Source organism: Paralichthys olivaceus, chromosome 2 (assembly GCF_024713975.1).
Source record: "Paralichthys olivaceus isolate ysfri-2021 chromosome 2, ASM2471397v2, whole genome shotgun sequence".
NCBI classification, from domain to species: Eukaryota; Metazoa; Chordata; class Actinopteri; order Pleuronectiformes; family Paralichthyidae; genus Paralichthys; species Paralichthys olivaceus.
In genome coordinates this window covers 18,913,970-18,931,056 of record NC_091094.1, presented here as the reverse complement: position 1 = coordinate 18,931,056, position 17,087 = coordinate 18,913,970, and the positions used below count along the sequence as shown (strand labels likewise).

At 42.5% G+C, this 17,087-nt stretch overlaps 1 protein-coding gene across 2 annotated transcripts in view; it reads right to left on the bottom strand.

Annotated features, from left to right (window-relative positions):
• Positions 1 to 17,087, bottom strand: part of plxna1b (plexin A1b) — a 179,424-nt gene that overhangs the window by 115,631 nt on the left and 46,706 nt on the right. For both annotated transcript variants that reach the window (XM_020086726.2, XM_020086728.2), the window contains exon 3: positions 14,375 to 14,557. In XM_020086726.2, coding sequence (XP_019942285.1) covers positions 14,375 to 14,557 — 183 coding nt within the window. The remainder of the gene's footprint in view (positions 1 to 14,374; positions 14,558 to 17,087) is intronic.

Below are 17,087 nucleotides of genomic sequence, written 5' to 3'. Positions count from 1 at the left end.
GATGTATAAATGTTCTCCCTCCTCGATAAACGTTATTCACACATCATCACTCCTGGACTTCACAGGATGTGGATCAGAAGCTCACAGACAGATTCTTGTGAGGGCCAATGATTTCATAACATCAGGACGTACCCCTCATGACTTTTACCAGGCCCCACACACACACAAACGGGATACAGCGATGCAGGAGCAGTGCATTAGAGAGATGATGCAATGAGAGGAGCCAGAGCCACAAGCAATCAGTCTGATTAAGTGAGTGCGTGTGTGTGCGTGTGTGTGTGTGTGTGTGTGTGTGTGTCTTCCCCTCTCCTGTGCTCCAGTTTTCCTGTAATCCCTCACTCACCGCTTTCTCAGAGGAATTGGGTTGTTTTTCCAAGGTTTTACATTATATCATTATATGATCTGGTTAGTACACGTGTCAAAATACAGCTGCTAATTCTTCAGGGGACCCAGAGAGGACAATGGGTAGAAAGGTAGATGGATAGAGAATGCATGAATGGATGAAGGGTTGTCCCTGTGGTTAGTGAACCATGTGATTAACTCCGCAAAAACATGGCTGACATAATGCACATATTCAATATAACATGTACACACCACTTTAAGGATGTGACTATATAATGGTTGTAAAATGCTATTGTGTTTCTTTCTATATAAAAAACTCTTTCAGCATTTATCTGCTGTGTTAGCGTTGTGTCGACAGAAAACTTTCAGCAAATAAAAAACATTTTCAAATCAGTCCACATTACTATGAACAATACGTCTCAGCGGATCTTTATTTTCTGGCCTTGGAGGTCACTAACAATTACAATCCTACCTCTTCATCAGAGGGCCCAATCGAAACCTAATTTCCCTTAAAGCATGCCTCTTAACTCTAATCACCTAGAGGGACAAACAATAGCCAGGAGCTCATGAGTCGCACCTTCTCCCAGATTAACTCACCTCAGGCCCTTTCCAATAACTCTAAGTGGCTTTGTGCCTCTAATGTGCCCCTTGATTTTCAATGATGGAAAAGTAAAGGATGCGTGTTGGGGGAAAAAGCTTTTGTGATTTCTGTTAAACACAGGAATGTCAGTGTGATGAGATGTCAGCGAAACAGTGTTGTGTCATGAGAGCAGACATACCCAGCAAATTGAATTTATGGTACCCGTCTTTGTATTTCTGCAAGACGTCTACAGTATGAAAGTCTGTTTTATTTTATTCAAGATGAATTATTGGAAGTAAAAGGACTAATCATTATTAGTGTGACTGGTTACAGTTTACAAAGATGTGTGCATGTTCAGTAAATATGTTAATTTCATTGCAAGGTAAAGCACCAACATAAATCTGTACTACTGCCATTTTAACTACCTGGAATAAAAAAATCGTTAGTGTATGTCAAATGCTCTAACTAAAAAGAATATGTGTGATAAATAGCATTATACCATGACCCCCGGTGGTGATGTTTGAATCATATTGTGTGGCAGAAGTCTCCAAAGGTGAGTCAAGCACAAATGCTGTTGTGCCAGTCACAGTGCATGAACTTTATCTGGCTGCTCTGTCTAACACATACTTCACTCCCAGCAGCAGCCTTGACCCTCTTGCCTTCTTTTCACTCTACTGCATCACTAAATGCAGCCATTTTGGCTCCCGTAGGGCCCATGATAGAGCTCTGGTCGCCTCCTGGCCATATTCACACCACTGGGCCTGTAATGAAACTATGGATTTTCCATCGGAGCCCTGACACTTACTTCCTGTTTGCTGTGCATCCAGTCTATGCTGCGCTTCTCTGTACAGTACATGTGGACAGGAAAAGTAAGAGGATATAACTACTTCAGCACCAGCTCTATAATTTGTCCACATGTTTTTGGCAATGGTAAAGCATTATACAGGTGAAATATATTAGCTTGAAGTCAGGCAACATAAAGGCAGCTTTTGAATTGAAGTAAGAGAAAATGTGGAGAGAAGAAAATCAATCCCAGTTTATGACAGATTGTACAATTCTTCTGTCCCAATATACTGTATTACATAACGATCACTTTTATTGATCTATAACAAACGGAATATTAACATCACGTATTGCAATTGTTTTGTTTTTTAGTTTAGTTGTAAGCAGATGTGATATCAAAGCATCAAAAGCCGTTTTGAGACACGACCTGTGGGTAAAATGCAGAATGCTTCTGTCAGGCATTAGAAGCGTCATCAACAACCCCCACTCACTCGCGGTGATTCCAGAAGGGGATCCCTTACTGTGTTCACACATCTCCTGGATTTCTACGGACTTTATACTAGGAGGCCAGGCGGTGAAAGTCCGCAGAAACTGCTACTGGACATTTGCGTTCACACATGCACCTCCTCCTGAGAAATTACAGAGGAACTGCAGAGTTAAGTGCATGTCTAAAAGCAGCTAAAGAGTATAGACTGAATCCTGTGTGTTGTGCATGGATGAGCACGTCCTCACACACAGAGCTCATCTTCAAGCGCACAAACACTAACACAGAATGAACATGCCAAGGGAGTTAATGAGCATGTGTGCTGCTGTCTCTGCATTTTCATCTTTCTCTCACATTTCTCTCCTCACACACTCATACACACGCACACAGGGGTAAACATGACCTACAAGCCCACTTATTTCGAACCCCAGTTGAAACTGCATTCCCAGCACTGTGCAACTCTAACACTCAGCAGTGTTGCAGCAACCCACTTTCAGTGTTGTGACTGTGTTCATATCCCCCTGCCTGCACCACAAACATCAATGTGCCTGTGACACACTCCCTCTCTCTCTCTCATTCTTCCTCTTCCTCACTATCGCCAGCCGTGGCTGCCCTGACTACTGTTGCCATGGTAACCAAGGAGCAGGCCCACCACGGGGGATTTGGAGACAACTTGGAGTACAGACCCCTATGTTATTGGAGCCTTATTATTGGGTGTGTATTAGTGTGTGCTTGGGTATAACTGTGTTTATTGCTGTGTGCTCACAGCACTGTGATATCTCTTGCACAATAAAAAAAGAAGATCCCTCGCAGGGCTTCGGTGCAGTCAAAAGCCCTACCCTCACCCTGACACAGGAGGACAAATATAATTTAGAGGGAACACTGAAAACCAAACGTATACACATGTCTACCATCAGACCTGTCACTGACTTAAGGACACAAGAATACAATAAAGGGAATCTGAGTGAATGAAAGACTAGGTAAAAGAATAGGGAGAAGGGAGAAGCCCAACCTGTCACTTTCTCCCTCTCAATCTAATGTACACACCCTCAGTGCTGGCCCTACCCATTCCAAGGTTATCAGTAATCCGATAGGTCCGCTGGAAGCAGGCGGTTTTCCAGAAACACTGCCGATATTCTGAATGTAGAAACATCAGGAAATAATTTCTAGGCAGTGACACTAAATCGCCTCGCTTCCTGTCTTTCTTTATTACAGGATGAACAGTTTTCTTCCTTCCTGCACCTTATCTATTTTTCTATCTATTCCAATATTTTTTTTTCTTTTTTTGTCCATAGAGCAAATAGACTTGCTTACTCAAATGGTATTTACATACAGATAAAGGCATTACGCCCCTGACATGCAATCATGTCCTAACACCCTCACTGTCCCTCACATTAAAGAAACTGTCCACCATGTTTTCTGAGATCATGCACACACACAAACTCACACACGCCATGGTTGAAATATCTAGCGTTATTTCTGGGCCACCAGTTCCCTGCCAGTGACCCATAAATAGACAGCACAAGGCTCTTATGGATGACAACACATAACTGGGAGTCCTTAGGCTGAATTTTGGCACAAACACTGACTGAAGATGCAGCTTGTTAGCTTTAAGCACATGCCTGCAAGGCATGCTGGGTGAGGTTACACAAACTTAACCTCAGTTTTTAACTAATGACAAAAAAATTCAAATTCGAGATCCACTGAAAAGGACTTATAGATTGATTAGTGTGCGGGAAAGTGGTCCATAAAGTATGGTGTACCGTGCCCATAGACTTTCTCTGTACTTATTTTCATGTTTCCTGCTGGTTTTTCTTATTGTGTGTGTGTAGCTGTCATTAATAAGTATGTGTGTAATAATGTGAGTGTGTGTATGCAGCCTCTCCCCGTGGACCCTGTTTGTGGTGCTTTAATTAGCCTAATCCACCAGCAACACGTGGATAGAGGAACGGAGAAGGAGAGGGGTGGCTGGAGAGAGAGGTGGCAGAGAGAGAAGGGTAGACAGAGGAGAATATCTCTTCCCCCTGCCATTTGTAACTTGCCCTCCAAAAAGCACACACACACACCTCCATCTTGGCTCTTGGCAGTGTTAGTTGCTGGCCAGATCATTGTAAAACCCACGGGGAAGAGGAAACTGTCTGGCCAAAATGGTCACATGTGCTGTCGACAGCCAACTCAACCATTTCCACAAAGATGCCTCATTCAAGCAGTAGCCCAGCAAAATGTCCAATTAAATATTATATTAAGGACTAAATGGTGTTTGTTTATGTTTGTGTGTGTGTCTGTGTGTGTGTGAGAGATGATGTGCACTCAATATTATAGAGAGGATATGGAGGAGACTGTTGGGGGTGCCTATGTACCTTGGTAGGCTAACTTAGCAACGAAAACCAGTCTTTGTGGCCAAGACCATTTTAGGATCTGGGGAAAGGAAGGAGGGTTGTAAAGACGTTGGGTCGAGTAAGAATAAGATGGGAGGAGAACCAGAAAGACTGTTTTGGGAAAGACTGGGAGGGGAGTGACAGTGGGAGTGAGAGCGAGGACTGGGGGAGGGATGGAAGGAAAGAAGATGCACAAACAAATGCTAGCCTTGGGAATAGATGCAATCAGCTCAGTCAGTCAGCTAATGACTAATTCCATGGAGAACAGAGAGGAGCAGAATGAGAGTAGTAATAGTGTGAGTGAATCAAAGAGAGGAAAAACAGAGGGGCTGGGTGAGAGGGAGTAGAAATGAATGGGGAATGAGAGATGGGGCGAAGAGAGATAGATGCAGACATGACTAATTAAAGACTCCATCAGTTTGAAACATTTGAACCAAAGGAAAGGATGGATAAATATTTTACCATGAAGAGGAGACGATTAGCTCTCCGTCTGTCTCTCTGAGAGACTGTGGATGGGGAGAGAAGGTCGAATTCAGGAAAATACAAAAGAGAGAGAGGTGGTGAAAAAGAAATAAGAAGTGGAAATGACACTCTGTTCCCAGTGAGCCTCCTCTTAAATGCCTAATTCTTCATTTTTAAGGGCTTAGCAGACGGAAATGGTAAAGCCACGAGGTCAGCTGCACCAATAATAGAGCCATTAGCTGTTTCTTTGCTAGCTCCACTTACACTAAAAACAAGAGCTGTAGCCACTGCTGGAATAACAGTTACTGCTCTTAATTAGCACTAAATGAAATCTCGGCTCACTAATTAGAATGAACTTGCTGCCCTGAAAACAAGAACTAATAACAAACAAGCCGAAGAAACTCAAGTAAGTTCACTTCGCCAAACTGTTACCCTAAAAGATTAGCTCGAGGGCATTAGACCAGCATGGGGGGATTGGCTTTCCGCTTGGCTATCAACATCTCTTATGCTAACGGGATTAGCCACAGGGTTAGTGCAATGTGGCTAGCAGTGGTCAGGAGGCGAGCAGGCTAAAAGCAGGGAGGGCGGAGGCAAGTTACCAAGCCAGCTAACACTGTGACGAAGCTTCAGGCTAAAGCTACCCCTCTGGGATACGTGGGGCGGGGGTGGGGGGTAATTAGTTAGACGGCGGGAGACGCAACCATACAATGGGAGAAGGATAAATGCAGGGAGCTGTTGCATTTGGAGTTGTTTTCGTGTGTGTCTACAAGTCTGTGTGGGTGTGAGAGAGAGGAGAGAGGGGAGAGAGAGGGGAGAGAGAGGAGAGAGAGAGAGAGAGAATAAGAGAGCGCACAGACTCTACAGTACACCTTGGCCCTGACTTGCTCCCACAGCACATGACAGCCACATGATGACAATCAGATATGTTTTATTGCAACAAAAACGCACAAAAATAACCAAAGAAGCACTGTATGCTAATTGTGTGGGTGCGGGCAAACACAAATGTGTATTTGTTTCTGTACACACAAACGTTAATCATCTTAACGTCACTAAACCAGAGGAACTAATCAAAAACAATCTATTAAGAATCTATTAGTTTGGCAATGGGTAATCTGATAAGCCTGCAACAGTCGCTTCCCATGGGAGAGTGTGTATGTGTGTGCATGTGTCTGGTGCAGTCTGCATTCTTCACAGCAGATTAGCTAATTTGATAGTAACTCACATATTTACACTCATTTACACTCATCATTTGGTGTAATGGAGATGAAGGAGCTCTTCGCATCCTGTTATTTACAGAGATTTAAGGGAATCACTGAAGTGCTGTGTCTTGTTCCACTATGTGTTCCACTTTTATGCAAGTTCATACCTCAGTGGATCATTCCTGCTACTTATTGCCTTAAAGGTTATCTAGCTTACATGTGTGGCATGAAGTGCAAACATGCCAAGGCCTACACTGTGAGCTGCAGGGCTTAATTGCAAGAAAATGAGCGTGCGAGGCGTCGAGTGAACATGCATGAGCCTGTGTGGGAGATACAGCCACTTTGGGCCAAAGGTAATCTGTGCCCGCTGTGCCACTCATGCCTAACCCTCTGGACACTGTGCCGCCATCCAACGAGCCCCAGTGTGTGTTCCAAGTTTGTATATACCTGCGTGAATGTGCTCATTTTGGCTTGTTAGCTTGAGATATGACATCCCTTCTGGCGTCAAGGTGTGTTGCGTGTGTGTTTGTGTGTCTTGCCAAAAGCATGAGCACCCATGGAGTCCTGGCACTGAGCCTTGTGTCAGCTGTATCAGTTGGCTTGGATAGAGCTATGCCAGGTCACTAAATTCCCCTTTTCTACCTACAACATACCTCTCCCTCAGGAATAAATATTGCTCCATGTCAACACCAAGGATATTCACAAAATAATATATTAGGAGACCAATATAACACAGTATTGAAAACCTGAGCTGCACGACTGACTGCACCAAAATCATGATCTCGATTCACCTCTATATGTGATCTCATTTCCAAGTGACAAAAATTCTGCTGCATTCTAATTAGGGACATCATCTGCATCAAAACAAGTGCTCCTACTTTCTCCCAAAGAATCTAAATAACCCCTGAAATCTGAAGAACCCCTCCAATGATCTAAGAGACTCATAATCTCAATTTTAAGCAACAAAATTGTGATTCTCAATTTTTCCAGAATCGCACAGCCCTACCTGATAATGTACTACTATTATCATAATTGGCTGATGAAATAAATATGCATGGACCATGCATTATATTTCTCAATATCACCCAACGTATTCACTTCTTCATGATGAACTAAAAAATGATTTTAAGAAAAATTTTAAAAGTTTAAAGAATGTAACTTTACACATCGAGTATGTTATGAAAAGGGCTTCTTTGATGTTCTTTCCCAAGATGTCTAATGGAGATGACCTAGAAACAGGCTGTCCTAGACCTCACTTGGATCATGTGAGTATCCCAGCTTGCATCCAGACTCCTCTAATCTTCCCTTAAAAATGGATTCTAGCATGGTACATTTATTATTCATCTCCCTCGCTCTTTCTTTTCCTTCTGTCTCCGTTTCTCCCGGCTTTCTTTCCCTCTCTCATCTACTCCCCACTTTGCCTCATTAATCCCCGGTAGTAGTGAATTACGATGGGAATGCAGAGGTAGAGAGCGTTGTGCAGTGCAGTCACACATTGTTGGAGTGGGCTGAAGTGCATTAGCACTGAGATTATCAAGGTCTGAACTGTTCTTTTCAATGGCATTAGCGAACACGGGAGCCCGCTGTAATTTATCCTGAGCCTGAACCCAGTGTGCTTTGAACATTCAGAGATACACTGGTGAAATTACTGACCAATGAGATTAATATTTGTTAAGATTTTACAAAGTGGACAATCAAGTTGATGTTATTCACTGTGTCCATTAATGTCACCAGTGCTTGTTAGTAAGGACAGAAATATGGATCATTATTGCAGATGAGGCTCTTGGAGGATAAAGGTGTGGAGTTGGAGACAGAGACTGGTTTAATGAGACTGTGTGGGTGGATTCACAAGAATGTGTGTGGAGAAGAAGGGGTACCATTAAATCTTTTCAAAAAGACCCCTCATTACTGTCGGCCCGTTCAATCTAAGTGATACAATCCATTTTCTATGATGAAAAGGTGTGTGTGTGTGTATGCAAGGTTATCCCCATGCTTTATATGTGTGCATTTCGATGTCTGAACTGTATCTGTCTGTGTCAGTCTGTGCACGCGTGTGCGTGTACTCTCGCTCTGTTCTTCTTTTTAAAGAAAGCAAATGCATCACATCTCAACACACACACACACACACACACACACACACACACACACACACACACACACAACTATTATCAGGGAGAAGAATCTTTGATCACAGAAGAAGACAGAAAGACAGAGCGGAAAGAGAATATGTGAGCAGCAAATGAAACAGAAAATGAGAGTGAGAACAGAAGCGGAGAGGAGATGTGAAGAAGCAGTGGATGACTCCTTTTATTAATTCATAGTTATGGTTTTACAGGGGTTATTTTAGTTAGTTAGTTATTATTTTACATTACATTATCCAAGCTTATATTATCCAACGTACACTCACAAACACATATAAATATTTACATATATATATATTACATATCCATCTATAGCTGTTTCTCACGCATCAATAAGGTGGCGGCCCCCCAGGCCTGAATTCACATGTGCATATCTTATATTTACTACATGAATTCCTGCAATGACACCCTCCATACACACGTGTGCGTGTGTGTGTGTGTGTGTGTGTGTGTGTGTGTGTGTGTGTGTACGTCCACAGGGACATGTTGTGTTCTTTGTTAGGTGTAGCTGCACAAGAGGACATGCCAACAGATGGGGAAGAGACTGAAATCGGGCTGGCAATGACAAGAGATAATTGATATCCACATGCTTGGGCAGAATGCATGCATGCACAAGCATACGGAGACACACTCATTGTCAAAGCCTGACAAATATTCAGTGTTTCACACATGCACATTGACTCCACTTTTAGCCCTGTGGTGCTAACCCTGAGCACTGTAGTCACCTTGCGTAACAGTATACAACATCTGTGTGAATAGCTATGGATGCTAGCTGACCAGATAGATCATTTGAGTGTGTTGATTTAATGCTAGGTTGTATGCTAAGAAAGAGGTGGGAAAAATATAGGCCTAAACTGTATGTATGCCTGTAAAACTCACATTATAGATTAACTACACATGAAAAGAAAAAGCGGAGCTGTCATTTGAGAGAAAATCACATGTTTTTCTGTTAATTTGAGAACATCATGATAAGACAAGATGAATCATGGGAAAAGATCTAAATTAAGTGGAAATGTGTTAACTGCAGAGCGTAAATTATCTGTTTTGTCTTGAGCACTCGGTCTGAACTTCACTTCCCTCAACCGTCTCTGATCCCTTTCATCTTTCTCGATGTCTCCGTTTCCCTGTCTCTTTCTCATCCGCTGTGTGTCTGTGTTTGAGTGTGTGTGTGTGTCTGCATTCAGTTGTGTGAACTACTGACCGAGGGCTAACAAATGCCTGCACAAAGCCAGCCTCTGTGCTGCTGCCCTGGCCAAACAACTCGTGGTTCCGCTAGCTGGGCCAAATGATGACACAAACCACACACATACAGACGCCCTAAGGAACAAGTCACAACGCCATATTTTCAGATTTGCACCTTCTCAGGGATGACGCATTCTATACATACATACGTATGTTTCCTCAGAGTGTGCACTTGTTCCTTTTTGGGTTAAGGTCCTTTGTGGACACACATTTAAATGCAAACCATACACACACATACACAGGGAAGTTTGACAGGGCAACATTATGCACCAGTGGAATAACAATCATTAGTCAATTAGGCCATGACACTGTCGTGTGATGGTGACACTGGTGGTCCTGGTGGAATACATCGGTGACTTCCCACAGCAATATACACATGGAAACGACAAACTGTCACATGTCATTAGCCCAGAGAAAGTCATATTGTCAGTGCAGTTTCTGCTAAGACACAATCCATGTAGAAAATGATGTCAAACACTTCCCCAAACATATATACAGCTATTGCAAATTATACTCAATATTAGAAAATATATTCATATAGTATTTATGACAAGATACTAAACCAACATTAATATAAAAAATATAAATCACATAATATGGCAAGAGGAAAGTGGCTGAATTTTTCTTTATGAAAGTCAAAATAATTTGTCAGAACTCAAGTGTCTGCAATAATAGCACAGTGTTTCTCAATATTTCCCATACTGTGCCAGCCGTCCAGTCTAAATTGTCCCTCCACAGTTTAATTATGTGTCTTTTTGTTACACTTCTTGTAATAACTTAAGATCTCTACCTTTAGAACTGTGAGCATGCTGATATGTATCTGATGTATCCACTTCCTGTGTTTTAAAATTAAAAAGACTCAAAACAGATGATCATCTTAAAACAGTCTCAGTCTAAATAAATAGGTTCATATAAAGTAAATGTGTGGAAATGGTGCATTAACCAGACAGGATTTTACTTTTGCACGTACAAAAGTTACAAAACTTTTAGCAGATTCTAGCTACTTAACTGATGCTGTCATCTTCTTATGGATTATGATGAGAGAACATGTTGTGGTTCATGTTATTGCTCAAGGACACATCAGAAGTGATACAGTAACCATCAGGCACTCTGTCATCCTCAAAATAACAAACGGCTTCTTGAAGGACAGTGAGGCTATATATAAATATGAGTGTCACATTTTTCCAGTATACTATGTTTGTCCTTGGTGTTGTCAGAAGCTTTGAGTTTGCTTCATCGATGCCCTGATCAGATGAATGGGCACTGGGAAGCACCTTCACACCACAGTCACTGCACACACCTGAGCCTGGCACGGCCACAATGGGCACACAGCAGGCACTTGGGGCTCTGACCACCTGGCATACTGGCCACATACACACAGCAGATGGCCCACATAGGCCCCTGATGAAGACTGCAGCTGAGGAATACTAGTGTGTGTGTGTGTGTGTGTGTGTGTGTGTGTGTGTGTGTGTGTGTGTGTGTGTGTGTGTGTGTGCGTGTCAGTGTGTGTGTGTGTGTGTGTGTGTGTGTGTGTGTGTGTGTGTGTGTGTGTGTGTGTGTGTGTGCACTGTCAAAAACAAGCACTTACAATAGGTATTGAATTATCGACTGGGATCCTCTCTTTGTCTGATGTCTTCGGACCGCCTATTGAGACAGTCAATGTGCACACAAGTGTGTGTGTATGTGTGTCATGGTGAATGCCTTTTCATTGTCAATGCTCAACAGTGCCTTAAAGTGCAGAAGTGGCTGAGAGAATTGCCCAAAACACCACAGTTTCACCTGAATGTCCATCTGCTGTCTGCTCCGCTACACAGACAGAGGTGGGGTTTCTTGAGATGGGAAGGTATAAAATGGACAGTGTGCGATAAGGTGCAGTGTGTAAAGCTGGCGCGCTGACAGATGAACAGAGACGTGTGATGACCGATGATGAGTCAAGACAAGCAGCCAGAAAAAATGAAACGCTCAAAGGGAATGGAGGCTTTTAATCCAAAATATTAAGTGCAGCGGATGGCCTCGCCGCGGCCGTGTCCTTGACCGCAGCGGTATTCTGATGACCGCTGGAATTAGTTAATCACACCAGTGGACGTCACCTCTCCTCATCACTTCCTTCTCCCTTCTGCCTCCTCTTCGTTTTCTCTCTATCGGCTCCAACTTTCCATCTATCTTCCTTCCTTCCCCTGTATATCTCCCCTATCTACATCCCATCAAACCAGCACTCATTAGTAAAAGATTCCCCCCGTGTGTGTGTGTGTGTATGTGTGTGTGTGTGTGTGTGTGTGTGTGTGTCTGGCCAACTGAGCACAGAGAGACTTCATTAGTGCATTAAAAACACGTTGTTTATGCAACCATCGTGTTGCTCTAGACAACCTTGAGCATTTTAGTTGGTTAAAAATAGACTGAGTGGAGATAACACAAGATATCAAAGGACACCATATCTTGCCGAAGGATAACCGAAGAGATTTTTCAGGTAAAATAATGTTATTTAAAGCAGAAACTATCCATTTGGGACTTTATGCAGTAATTGTTAACTCCACCAAAGGAGGTTGTGTATTCTTACAGCTGTTTTCATGTGTGTCTGTCTGTATGTAGAATTAATTAAGAACTACGAAGCAGATTTTCCTTAAATTTTGTGAAGGGGTGGGGCACAACCCAAGGAAGGCCCCATAAAATGTTGAAGTTAATCCAGATAAATGGTCTGATTATGGGGGATTTTCATTTTCTTGATTATGGTGAGATAGGACATTAGCCTTGGTAGACATGTGTGCTCTCTGAACATCCTTTGAGTTGCCTTTTCTGCTCAATCAATCCTTCAATCCTTCCTTCTCTGTGCACTTGAAGTAGAGCTAAAAAACACAGTGGAAAACTGCCCCCTTGAAGCACATTCCGCCATCCTACCAAAACTCTCTTTGCTTCTACCCTTCTCTCCCACACCCTGCGGCACAGCTATATAAACACCATTCAGAACTAGTGCTCTCCAGAGGAATGCATAAGGAGGGGAACACATTTCGTCATTACATCATGGTCTGCAGGCACTCCCACCGAGCTGTCAAACGCTAAACACACACTCGTAAAGAAGACTCAGTCATTTTATTTTACTGATAAGATAATAAGCACACAAATAAAATCACTTGTAAAGACAGTGACCCACTGAAACACAGTGCAGACGCAGACAAGTCACCACTGAATCGTACAGGACGAGTTTGCAATCACATGTTTCTAATTCAGCTGCTCTTTTCAATATTTTCCTCATCTGTCTCTTATCACTTTTGTTTCTTCCTTCCTGTCCAAATCTGATAATGTCCCTTCTATTCCAAGACTGGATTCATTGTTGTTATGGGGTTTGGGGCTCTTTGGCTCTGTTGTCCCACACATAACACACAAATACAAACAACACACCTCCACAGCTTTCCCAGGTGATGTTCTACACACATATATACCTCAACCAGAGTGCAAAGCAGCACAGGAGACGTGTGAGAATGGCTAAATAAATAAAGGGACTGTTGCCAAGCTAAGTGAATGGGTGTCACTTTGACAAATGCACAGTGCTGAATCTTAGTCAACACTGTATTGTTTGGTGTCTCTCGCGCGCTCATAAACACACATGCTGGCACGCACAAATCACAAACGCACACATTATTATGCGTACTGTGAGTGACAAACACACAAACACGGCGTGCATACACAAACACACATTAAAAGCACACAAACACACAGGCTGATTATACATTCATAATATTGAATGGATGACAGGTCTTGAGCAGTGCGAAGGGAAACAGGGAGAATTCTAATGAACTACCATTTACCCCGAGAGCTCTGTCCTCCAAAGACTGGATATGCACGCACGCGCACACGCACACGCACACACACACACACACACACACACACACACACACACACAGCGACAAATACCCAGGCTGAACACAAGCATCTTACATGGATAGAATAATAATAATGACATGTTTTAACAGACAAACGTTATGTACGAATCAGTAGCAGCAACAACACAGACTGTTAGTCTATTCCATTAATGTGCAATCAACATGATTTCATCCACTACATTACAGGTCAAACCTGGAATCTGATGTTAATAATAGACCCAAAATTGCTGATAACTGATGTAAAAACAACATTTAACGGTAAAACAAGCTCTAATTGTCATCATCAATTTTTCTATCCCCTGTCCTGCTCTCTGTCTTTCCACCTGAATTGGTCAGTTCTGCACAACTGACCAGAACAGAGAAGCCATTCAACAGTCAAAGCTGTTTGATAGATTGAAGGCCAGCTCTTAAAATTAGAGGCGAGGCTGCACTTGGCGTTGGGACGCTGCAGTTAACATTTTATGTCCGACGTGACCAACATGACGATCGATGGGGGAACGGCCACAGACTTGCTGTAAACTGCTTGTTAAATGAGCAGGTTTTAAAGAGGCACTTGAACGTCCCTCTCTCGCGAGAAAAACAGTGTTGACTGCTTTTAATCTTAGAGGCAGAAGTGTCTCCAGGGTGCTTGGTGTACGGTGCACGATAATAAAGCCACAAGCACCCAAATTGACAAAGTGATGATGCTGACCATTGGCTGAAAAACTGCTCAATCTCCAAAACACAAATAACCTCTAAACGAGTTAAATCCATTATCCTACATGTCTTTTCAACAACAACAAGTTTGTCCTGCTCTAAAAGACCATTTTAACTCAACCCAGATAATACAATCACTTTACATGGGACAGGAAAAAACCCATATGCACATAAAATATGAATTCCTACCTTCTTCAGTTTGCCATTGCGTGTGCCAACAAAAGCCACAGTGTTGCCACGGTAGTCGTAAGCCGCCACCGAGGTCATCCCATCGTCCTTGTCGATGAAGAGGGGGGTGCCCTCGATGGTGCTGGTTCCTCCCAGTGGCTGGTTGAAGTCCTGGCCACAGAAGTTGTCGTCTATCTGCAGCGGCTGGAAGAGGGTGGAAAAAAACAACAATCAAACAAGAATCCTGACAAAAGAAAAAAAAATTGGTACAAACTTAAATTCTCATTATGAAGAATTATCATCAATTTTATACGCTACATACCACAGAGGTCTTACAGCATGTATGAAAGTTTTATTCTTAAAATGTCAACTATCTATATTCTATCTTGTGTAATTCATATAATACATTTTGTAGCCTTTGACAGTTCAATGTAGAGAAGGAAAAAGGTCCTGAGGCCAAAGAGTCGCCTCAAAAACCACTTGTTGATTTCACATCACAGTGGGGGTTCATAGAGGACTATAGGTGCATCATCTAACTTCTAACATTTCTATTGATTATCCAATGTGTCCAAGAATGCTATTCAAACATGGAACACTCACAAATACGCCCCTTTCCTCCCAAACAGAGCCACCATGCAAAGTCTTGAGCATATTGTAAAGTGTTCAGTCACTGTGGTGACCCGGAGTTAATGCTGGTGACCATGTGACAATGTCTGGAGCATTCCAGTGTCATGAGGGGGCAGTTGCCCTGGGTAATCCACTGACCCATATGATGCTTTAACCAGTCACCACACTCACACACTCAGTACAATCAGTCGCCTATGAAGGGGGGTTAACGTGATGCAGACACTGAGTGGTTTGTTAGTTTGACAGATTTTGTGTTTTCAAACCTGTTTTCTTGGTAAATCTAATTTCAGGGTGGTTTTGTTGAAGAAGACATTTAAGATGATTTATCAATTCAGTTATTAACAGAGAATTAATTGACAAGAATTTGGGTAATTTACTTTTTATGTCACATTAACCTCAAATACTATTGAGCTTCTTATCTGTTTGAGAGGGATTTTTATGCCATTTCAAATATAAAGCCTATAGGTTTTTACACTGTTAGTCAGATAGGATTAGTGGGAATCCAGTTCTCCTGTTTACATCTCTGTCTGTCAGAGATGGATCTGATCAATAACCATAACTAATGTAGAGTTAATTGACCTGGGCATGAATGGAGATTGTACACTTTCACACTGATGACAAAATATAAAATATGTATGTTTTTCTGTCCGATGTGAAAGGGTCAAGAAACATAGTTTGGGATGCTACTTTAAAAAAAAGTGACTGAATTTGTGAGGGTGAGAGCATCTGTGTGTTGAGGTTGCTGACTGATTGCTAGTGGAACTGAATGGACATCACTATGTGTTAACCACAAACTCAAACATACATGGAAAGACGTATGTGTGAGTTCGTGGACACACACCCACTCACTCACACACACATTTGGAGAGTGTGTAAATGGCAGTGTAATCCACAGTCTTATCACTACATCATCTGATTGATCCACACGGGAGCAAAGATAACATCCCCTCCCTCGTTCTCCTGATATGCCTAAATTGCCTGCAGCTCGCTCACGTCAATAACCCTTTATTCTGCCTTTTTCTTCTTTCTCACTCTATTTCTTCATCTTGTTCCAGGTGCTTCAGTAACTGAGCAAATCAATATCGGCTCTTTCTTTTTCTACCTCTGTCCGTCCATCCCATCTCGTCTTATCGCTCTGCATCACCTTCGTCATCCATTCTTCCTTGGCAACTCTCCCTCTGCCTGTATCTCTCCTCCCTCAGTCACGACTGTCTACCTCCATCCCTCATACACTTTGAACCAATGTTATGTTCGCTGACTGTGGAGGTGTGAGTGTGTGTAGGGTGGTAGGGCAACAAAGTGCTCAGTCTGTGCTGTGGTAAAAAGAAAGGGAAAACAGTGTGTGTGTGTGTGTGTGTGTGTGTGTTAAGGCTAGTGAGAGACAGGAACATACGCAGCCATTATCTGAAACAACTTTCTTTTGTAACTGCTAATGGCTACAGGGCAATTTCTTCCCTCAGGACAAAGGCGATTGACGGACAACACACACTGACAACCCCACATGTACTGTGTGGATTTACAAACCTGCGCGTGAACACAAACACATCTATATACATTCAAAGCATCCCATTTATTTTCTGTGTGTACTCACAGACTTGGCTTCAAGCGAAAAAGCAATTCCCATAGTCTTCATGTGACGTGCAACTCGGGGCAACAATTTAAAACTGTAGTGTAGTCATGAGAAAGAGATCCATCAGTCTGGATTAGAGTCTCTCTCACACACACACACACACACACACAATCCCATGACGTCAGAGCCTAAGGGAAACAAGTTAAAGGGTTAATCCATCTTCTATGGAGGCAACTGACTGTCGAAAATACTGTATACAGTAGCCCCTAGAGTCTATGAGGGTTAACACACACAGACACACACACACAAAAAACCAGTAGCATGTGTAGGTATCTCTGGGGCATTTGGGGGTAAAGGTTCAATAGCATTCCTGCAGGTCTGAGGAGTTTGTACAGCATTGATCAGCATGGAATAAAAGGTGTTTCCCTTGAGTATGGAGAACATTTAATGAAAGCTACATTGCAGTGTGGGTTCTGCTATTTCAAGGCAGAAAAAGATTCCCATGTGCATCATGGCTGTTATTCAGAATGGAAAGAA